The sequence below is a fragment of the Nymphalis io genome, chromosome 5 (genome assembly GCF_905147045.1).
Source record: "Nymphalis io chromosome 5, ilAglIoxx1.1, whole genome shotgun sequence".
Lineage (NCBI taxonomy): Eukaryota > Metazoa > Arthropoda > Insecta > Lepidoptera > Nymphalidae > Nymphalis > Nymphalis io.
In genome coordinates this window covers 2,773,642-2,784,167 of record NC_065892.1, presented here as the reverse complement: position 1 = coordinate 2,784,167, position 10,526 = coordinate 2,773,642, and the positions used below count along the sequence as shown (strand labels likewise).

The 10,526-nt window shown below is 30.7% G+C and overlaps 1 protein-coding gene across 1 annotated transcript in view; it reads right to left on the bottom strand.

Annotated features, from left to right (window-relative positions):
• Positions 1 to 9,169: 9,169 nt before the first annotated feature.
• LOC126768344 (cardioacceleratory peptide receptor-like) overlaps positions 9,170 to 10,526 on the bottom strand; it is a 34,400-nt gene continuing 33,043 nt past the window's right edge. Inside the window, exon 10 of the mRNA XM_050486368.1 lies at positions 9,170 to 9,325. Within this exon, the coding sequence (XP_050342325.1) occupies positions 9,170 to 9,325 (156 nt within the window). The remainder of the gene's footprint in view (positions 9,326 to 10,526) is intronic.

Sequence of the window (10,526 nt, the reverse complement as noted above, 5' to 3'; positions counted from 1 at the left end):
GATAATTCGATGTGTAATATATCCAGTAAGGAAGAAGCAATTTGGCGGTGTCAATAGCCATCGAGGTCGAAATGATTTATTGGGCACCCAGATCGCTTGACCTTGTTCGTAGTTCAGTTATGAGTATATCATTTCAAATATTTTGAGGCATTTTATCAGTTATATTGTTTACATAAACATAATTCATTGTTAAGATCAAAAAGTTAAATAAAGTAAAGCAACAGTCTGTAACTATCCCGCGGCTGGGATTTCTTAGCATTTTTAAAGATTGGGAGCTAATTCCAACACACAGTTTTAATCAGATAGTATGTCCACGCTTTTTTACCAGAGGGAGGCACAAAGACAGACGGGCGACGGACGGTTGCTATGTTTTAGATTACGCTCTTGTTTGCTTAAAAAATAAAAATATACTTTGTATAAACATGTACATAAATTAGATAATTTTTTTGTTACTTAAAATTACTTTTTTAAATCGAGAGCCATGGGACATTTAGTGGCTTTTAATTTTTTAACTTTTTTTCAATAACGCGATAACGCAATAAACCAGTCAGGTACATATGCCAGGTACTGAATAATTCAAGGTAGTATATATGCGTAATCTTTATTCATACAGGCTACCTCATAAATTAGCATTTTATTGACTTATCTACTGTTAGATAAAAAATATTTGCGATTTATGGAATGTTTATCTCATTCTGAGTAATTGTTTTTTTTAAATGAAATTTATAGTTTGTACATTAGCATCATTGAAAGTTTATTTAGAATTGGCTTAATATTTTACCAAACTGTTTCTTTTTGCTAGAAATTTACACAATTCGTCTATTTAAAAATATATTGTAAGCTCTAACGAATATTAAAAGCTTCTTTATAAAATGATTTTTATTGAAAATTTATTTTACGTCTCGATTATATATAAAGGCTAGGCTATATATATATATATATATATATATATATACTTAAAGGCATATAATATAAATTTCTACCCACCTCGGTTTCTAACGAATAAAATTAGGGTTTACATAAAATGTTATATCTTAATATATATCGTAATATATATTCTCTGTTTCGACTGTTTAACGACTGCAGTACGCATGATTTTTTCCGACATCTTTAACAATGGTCGTCGTATTTCAGCCAATTTACATAAAACCATAATCAAATATACACCTAAACCTTTCTCATTAATTACTCCATCCAATTGTTTTCACCGTATGTAGATCCGCTTCGTAGTTTTTGAATTTATCGCGTTCATACAGACAATAGATTCGATGAATGAAGTTTATTTTATAATATGTAGTGATAATATTTTAGTGAAATAGTCTTAATGCACCGAGATGGCCTAGTGGTTAGAACGTGTGAATCTTAACCGATGATCGTACGTTCAAACCCGGGCAAGCACCACTGAATTTTCATGTGCTTAATTTGTAACAATTCATCTCGTGCTTTACAGTGAAGGAAAACCTCGTGAAAGGAAACCTTCATGTGTCTAATTTTATTGAAATTATGTCACATGTGTATTCTACCAACCCGCATTGGAGCAGCGTGGTGGAATAAGCTCTAAACTTTCTCCTCGAAAAGGGAGAGGAGGCCTTAGTCCAGCAGTGAGACTTTAACAGGCTTTTACTGTACTGAAAAAGTCTTTGATGGAATTGAATATTTAAGCCAAAATAGTGCAGTGGTCAAAACACAAATCTTAACCAATGATTGCAGGTTAAGTCAAGCTTAATTTGTGTTTGTAATTTACCTCGCGTTAAGAAAAACATCGCGAGGAAATTTAATTGTGTTTTTTTTTTTAAATACTCATTATACAGTTACTACATTCAAATTAAGAATCTTTAGTTATACATAGAGAGTGGCATTTCAAAATCATAAGTACCTTTCTCGTAACAGCCTGTGAATTTCCCACTGCTGGGCTAAGGCCTCCTCTCTCTTTTTGAAGAAAAGGATTGGAGCTTATTCCACCACGCTGCTCGAATGCGGGTTAGTGGAATACACATGTGGCAGAATTTCAGTGAAATTAGATACATGCAAGTTTCCTCACGATATTTGTCTTCACCGTAATTAATAATAAAGCACGAGATGAATTAAAATTACAAATTAAGCACATGAAAATTCAGTGGTGCTTGCCCAGGCTTGACTCCAATATCATTGGTTAACATTCACGCGTTCTTACCATTGGGCCATATGGTAAGTACCCTTAACAAATGATAAACATACTATAACAAAGGGAAAGTGATTCGAATTTTTTGCCGTAAAAAATATCATGACACGATTTTTATTCATAAACTTATCACAAAAAATAAACGTCGTTTGCTAATAAAAATATCTGTATTTTTTTTCTTTTGTTCATTGAAATATCTTTTGAATGAACGTGATATATTATTTATCTGAGAACTTTTGTAATGTTTTTCCCGATCAATCTTTCCGAGCAATAAATGTCAGCTGCTGTGCTAAAGAGATTTTCAACTCGTATTTCATCGTGGGTAAACAAATGTATCAATAGTTATTTGCAATAGAAATATAGACGTTATTTATCGTCTATTTAATTATATGTAAATGTGTGTAGTATATTATGTTTTATTTCCTTTGGACAAAAGCTTTAGAAGCACTGGAATTCGATGTTTAGAAATAATTTATCGATATTTTCTATTTACAAGATTTTATTGACTATAAATCTTTGACGACACAATATATATGGCTACTAAAACCCTGAATACGCGTAGTGTGTTTGTTTGATATCAAAGAGGAAATATAAATAGTAACAGCCTGCAAATATCCCACTCCTGGCCTAAGGCCATCTCTCAATTTGAAGAGACGGTTGGGAGTTTATTTGATCACGCTACTTATTGGACACATATAGATTTTCTCTCGAAAATTTTACATTATACAATTAATAAAGCACACGGAAATTCTGTGGTTTGAACCTGTTTCTGTTAAAATTCATTTTTTGTAACTTCTTTTGAGGGGAAATAGCTACCTCCGATAGAAGAACCCGATATTTTTTTAACCCGATCCGAACCCGATTTTTACTCGTGACCCTTTGTTTAGTCAAATAACTGACTCCTACCGGCGTAAACTAGTAAATAGACCAACGAAATGCTGATTAAATAAATTATTAAATAAATTATTTAAAAAAGTGTTTTAGATTACAAAATCCTCAAAACTGTTATTTAAGAATTGTTTATGCCCCTTGTCTTTGTCAAGGACTTTAGTCAGAAGTGTTAGGATATATTGCAGCAGCTATATCGGCATTAGCCAAGTAATCTTATAACATTACTAGCTGCGCGTTCCGGCTTCGCACGAATAAAACGTGTTCATGTACAACTTCAATGACTATCATACAAAATAAAATTACCACTCTGATACGCTCATTCTTTAACTTTAAATATTCAAAAATCATTTCCTAGTAGACACTTAAGTTATAAAATAAACCAATGTTCCAAATGTCATTTCCTAGATAGTAATTTAGATCCTGATAATTCAACTACATATCCACTCTTAGCACAAATTGAGCAGTTTATTATAGAGGCAGGGCACATTCTGTAACCAAATAACAATACTTCGTGTTGCTGTGTTCTAATTTAATGAATGAGTCTGTGTAATAATAGGCTAAGTAATAATGGGATACATTGTATCCCAAGTTTTCACAAAAAACGCTTTGTGTTGGTTTCTTCTGGATTTAAGGTTGAGTGAAGCAGCCCAATAATGACGTGGGATGTTATGTCCCATGTTTCTGATATTGTAAGCAACTTTTTTCTTCTTATAAGCATCAAATGCTGTAAGACTAAGAAAAAAAGGTATTTAAAGGCGGCATATACAGTACCATTGTCTATAGGCAGAGTTGAATACTGGCTATTGCTTGAACGCAAATGTACTCCATCCATGTTTGTTATAAATATCGATAAGTTCAGTCATACTCGTACTCCGCACAAGAATGGTTTGCTAGTATTACAAGTTTGAAGTCGAATAAAATAATATTTAAAAAACATAAATTAGAATCGAAGAGGGTCGCGTGATCTTTATATGAACTGTATACGATAAAATTATTTGAAATACAACAATTTTAAATATTACATGATAAATATGATTAAATAAACGAAGAATATCTTTTGAATCACGTATACATCCCATAATACGACGGCTACATTATTTAAAATAAAAACAACAAAAAAACATCAACTAATTTATTTCTATTGTAACACATAAAAGTCGAAGGAACTCATTCGATAATATAGTTTCTCCTCAAATCACCAAGTTCCAATCTAAAACCCAATCGAACCACAGTCGTCACATCAAGGCAAACTGTTCTTGGCGGGCATTCAATCGCGTTCCCGTTAAATGGTCCGATACATTGGTCACTTCTTCACGAAAAGGGAACGATAAGGTATCCGCTTATTCCTCTTGTTTCATTCGATTAGCTTTCCTTTTTCGTAACAATGGTTGAATTTGAAAAATGACACATGAATGGGGGTCGTGTGTGTATGTATGTATAGTGATTATTTATTTGTATGTCCGTAATGGGCTGAAATAAAAAGTAAATACAAACTTTATTTTTAATTAATTAATTTATTTACATACTTGTTTTATTAAGTTTTCCATATTGGTTGAAGTTTATGGTTACTGCAACGATCCATAGAATTATAGCCTAAAGGTTAAAAGCGTCCTTCAATAAACAGGCTATCAACCACAAAAATAATTCCTCAAATCGGATTGCTTAAATCATGTAAAGACATTCTCTAGCTTTATCATAATAATATAGATTAAGCAATTCCAAATAATTCTTGCTCCGTAGGTTATTTGTGAGAGATAGCTCCTCGCGATAATGCTGCCTTTGTGTGCAACTATAGTCTATTCCAATGGCGGGACAAGAAAAAATTAATAATCAAGTTGAGTTGAAACCTTGAATGACATGACCAATGGTGTCATCAGTGGAATAAATAAATCAAAAAAATTGTACTGTTTCCGGATTTTAATGTCGGTGAAGTTGTTAGCGGAACTTAGAAAGTAAAATTAATGTGTTTGTAAATAGTTCAGCATTGTATTATTAATAAAAATATAATAATTAACAACTATTTGTATTGTACATAATATTTAAGAGCTATCACATGGGATATGTAAATCTAAATTTCGTTTATCTCCACTTCTTCTGCCATTGGAATAGACTATGCAGGTGTTACCATGTTGCTTTTTTGTGTTATCTTTTTAACATAAAACACTTTAAAGTATGACATAAATTTGTTTTAGAAGAGATTATCGACATTGACAATATATATTTAAATAAAATTTGTGTTTGTAGCTACGGATATATAATATACAAAACATGACAAATTAATGTGATACTCACCATACTTCTCAAGAGCTAATACATAGAATAAATGAATATTTCTTGATTTTTTCTACCACTACCAATTCCGAGACAATATTTATTTTTTATACTTACCCAAGGTTATGCTAACGGTCCTTGATTCAAATCAATGTTTAACTTCTAATAGTGCTAATTAGTAATTGAAATTGCATTCAATTCGGTCCAATACAGCTTAGCACGGAGCTTTAATACGATTAGGACCGTTAATCGATTTGAGTTTATACAGTCGATTAGGAGTTAGGCCGAAATATTAACCTTCAATACGCTTACATTTAGAAGGATAGCTAGATAGATAATTAATCCGTCTAATTTAGGATCAATCTCAAATAACTAATCATCTAACGATCTGATGCCCTCTATGTTTCTTCTTATTTTCCATTGCAATTCGACACGTAGGGAGAAATTTCAGGCGCAGTATAAACCGCTTAACGTGCTTTACGAAGTATGGGTGTGTGTGCACTCCTAACTTTCAAACTTCAGACTGTTATTGAATATTTATTCATAAATCCGCAAAAAGCCGCAAGTAGATTTGAAATTATGGTATGGTATGGTATGGTAACAGCCTGTGAATATCCCACAGCTGGGCTAAAGCCTCCTTTCCCTTTTTGAGGAGAAGGTTTTGCAGCTTATTCTACAACGCTGCTCCAATGCGGGTTGGTGGAATGCACCTGTGACAGAATTTCAGTGAAATTAGACACATGCAGGTTTCCTCACGATGTTTTCCTTCACTGTAAAGCACGAGATGAATTATTATCAAATAATTTATATACTAAAATATATGATGATATAATGTTGTGGTGAAGTGTAATACAAGTGGATATTCGTATAGTTCAAATTTGTGTTGACATTTAATAATCATGCCATACAATTTGCATATTTACGATATGGCTAATATATATATATATACAATATTGTACGTGAAAATATGATTCAGTTAATATAAAGTTTTCTATAGTTTTTATGTTTATTTATATGCTACTTATCAGTGAAACAATATATGTTGCAACAGGTTGTGAATTTTTAAACGAAACGATTTCGAAAATCGTATGATGTTGTTTTTTTCAAAAGAAATCATTAAAATCAATATGACATTGATTGATGAGATTGACAATATTTTCATATGTTCAAATAAAAAAAAATACATAATAATTAAAAATCACTAAGTAAGTAACAAAAACATAACCTTTTTTTCTTAATTTGTTTTAAATGATTAAGCCGGATAAAAATAACGTACAAAGTTGACGTGACAAATTTTTAGTTTTATTGCATAAATACTCTACGATGTACATCCACACCAAATTTTACTTTATTTATTTTTATTTAATTTGTAGTGATAGAAGAAATCAAGAAATATTCATGTATTCTATACATGAATGATACGCATCACATTAATTTTCCTTTGTACATCCACATTGAGAGTATTGTATAACTTTTGTTTCTACATATGTCATCTCCTAACATCGTGAAACGGTGGACGCGAAAAGGGTGATGATGATGAACACCGTTAGAAAACTTTATCAAATTTTGCCAGATGTATGTGGAGAGCGATTTTGCCCAGCTTTGGGACATTTACAGGCCGCTACCTTACATTACTTTTTTACATTTCTTTCATTAATAAAACACCACACTTAATTGTATACATTTATTTACTTACGTTTTAATAGTATAAAATAAACTTGCTACTACGACAAACGTACATAATAAATTCAACATTTACATTAATATGTAAATGTTGAATTTAGACAACATAGACATTATATTTATATACAACAAGACAGACGAGCATGTGGGTCTGATGTTTAGTAGTAACTGGCATACCACTACGTTGCCATCCACTTTTGATTATGTTTACATGAATATTTAATACACTCAGCATTTGAAATATCTACGACAAGATAAACCATTGTCTATTTGGTGTCCATTGGTAGGATATAGAAGTTGTGTAGTAATTAAATTTATATATAGAAATACATAAGGTCTTTTAAATAACTTAGATTGAACCGAGTTTGACTCCAATTTAGTTGTTAAATATTGTTCTTATAATAAATCCTTAACTCCTTACTAATAAACACTGTGTAGCGGTAGCATTACAAAATGTCTTGGTTTTCTCCTTTTCAATGTCAAATTATTGATGAGAAGGAGAAAAATCACTGCTAACTACGCAACGTTTTCTAGTAAGGCTTACGTCTAAAATATCTTACGAATATTACGTTTATGAAAAATAATTATGTACAATTGAGTTTTTTTAATATAATTTTCATTACAATTTGAGGTAAAATAATACAAAATAAATAACACATATATGTTAAATTAAACAATTATAATTTTATTATAATTTATAGTAGATTTTGTTATAAGAAATAAAGTTTATTTATTTAATAAAAACAAGATACAAAAATAATTAAAATAGAATGAAATTAAACACTTTTTATACTTATTTTTATAACTCCCTGTATTGTTATTTATTACAATTCCTAATGTATGTTTCTTATTTTAGTATGACACGAATTTTGAAATAAACATGTAATACATATATATTTGTAATCAATTTAAATTATGAATATGTTTATATTCATGATTTATTAACTTCAAATATACTTGGTATAAAGAAGCAACAGATAAATAAATTCAAATCAAATTAGAATTCCATATTCAAATTTGAGAACAAAAATATTACTAGTTATTTTATTTTATCCCTTTTCTAGCGTGTATCTACGGTATTTACGCAAAATATTCTGCCAATGTCACGTATAAATTACCAGTTATTTCTCGAGCTCTTTATAGTATTTTTGTATTTTTAGTTAATTAAATTTTTAATACGATGACGCAACGTATGACGCTAAATTATCTTTTTCAAATATCTCATCGTATATTTTCTTCGGACGATACTTTAACTGGCGTAGCGTGTTTATATGCATCTTCCAATCTTGGCGATGCATAATAGATCTATTTCATTATAATTGTTTCATTTGTATATTAAATATATACTTAGCAATGTAACGTGTTATTGTATCGACTTTTTGTATTTTATTCAATTAAAAGTAAAGTTAAGTAAAATTAACAATAAGTAGCTAATAATTTTAAACTACGTGAAGTGACTATTCACACGAAATTCACTTGAAATATAAAATAATTTACATTATAAAAATCAATTTTATTTATTAAGTATTCATTACATTTATATTGTTTCATTATTTTTACAACAAATACATCAATACATTATTACGCGCACTATGAACACTCAGATTTATAATATTTTTAATAACTTCATATAAAATTGTATACACAAATGTTTATAATATTACGTCTATAAGAAATTTTATATATTACAAAATCTTAGATAAATAAGATAAAATTTTGTTTAATTTATGGACACAACATCAAAGACAACAAACAGTATGTAAAAAACATTTGTTTTAAGCGATCAAACCAATCGATCAAAAACAAACATTCCACGTTCATTTAGTCCTATGACAGATTTCTCTAAAAAAAATACTAGACATATGTCAGTTTTGACATGTCACTTTGATACCTTTCAATTAACTTTGTTCGTTTGCCTTCGATTGTTATCAAAATATTAGTCGATATTAAAAAATAAAAATCAATCTATCTAACATATCGAATGTATTTGCCGCGAAGACCACAGATTCTAATAAATCATCATCACCTAGTCTTAGTTTAAATGTCACTGTCAATTAATGTGTTACTTATATATTTCTGTTATTAGAAACATTCAATATAGACGACAAAATCGTAATCTCTTAAATAAAAAAAATGTCTAGGATTACATAAATGGTACCTTATTTACAGAAACGTGTCAGCTGGCCTTCTTGTTCCCTGCGAATGGCAGTTATTGTTCATTTGAAGTTGTGTCTCCGGCAGGTGAAGTCTTACTTTACGGGAATTACTGTTGCACTGGTGTAGACGCTGCTTTGGATTCTTAACACTGTCGTCCTTTAGCTGTTGAACAAAAGTTTTATAATATACATATAATTAAGAACTTTAAATATAATAATTATGTATGACGTTAGGGCGAACGTTAGAGCGTCTCCGAATCAGACTGCATGTTATTCACAAAGTAGCGCAGAAATAAAAACGCATATAGGTTTCTTGATATTAAATAAACGAATCGATAGTAAAATTACAATAATTTGCAATGATCGGCGTGATGAAACGAATAAAAATACGTGCAAATAGTAAATTCTATCCAAAACTGCCGTTGTGCCGGTGCAGCCACAACATTCGCAACTGACATTTGCCTCTCGGTATTGCCATTTGTTAGCATTGATTCTACCCAAGTATCGACTTGACATTTCGATCCATTTCGTAAACTGACAGCACAAAAGAAACTTATTTCTCTTATCACTAATGTTGTTGCTAATTCTGCGATATGTGACTGTAAAAATATTATATTATATTCCGCTAACACGGACAAAACCACCGAAAGAATCACTGGGATCTACGAATTTCACTGTCGAAATAAAAGGATAAAATATTACGTAAATTATGACTTAAAAGTTTGTGATCATGGAGTTAACAAAACAAAACCGTTTGAAATAAGCGAACGGGATGGCAGTCGGTGTCAGGATTGGTCAACCTTTAAAGCTTGTTACCTAGGCAGGAGATATTTTATTATATATATATATATATTCTATGCGGAATGCCGTTCTCTAATATTCTCTTGTAGTCTCTAACTTACGTGCTTTGCGAAGCATCACAATGTAAAACTGCTACCTTAACTTAATTCCGGACTACCACTGATAGATTCTTGCCAAAAAAAGAAATATTATTTTTTTCGACTGACCAACCCGGACTTTGAAGTCGTGACCTCGAGTTTTGGAGTCTTATAAAGCAGACGAACGATGCAGTTTACTTTGATTAAGTCGCATTATTAAAACAATCAAACTTAATTTTTATATTATCATGAGTATTGAAATAATGGTAAAAATATTATAAAAGATGTTACTAGAATATAGAATTAGAAGCCTGTAAATCGTTTTTCATAATAAAGCAAAACATCGAGATAGAGCGATATTAATTTTGTTAACCTAAATGGCCTGACGTCGCGCTACACAACAAATTTCAATAGCCCTGTAGTGTTTTAGCATGTCTGCGAATGACGTTAAGGGACCTTTCTGTGACAAGTACCCAACGCCCCCTA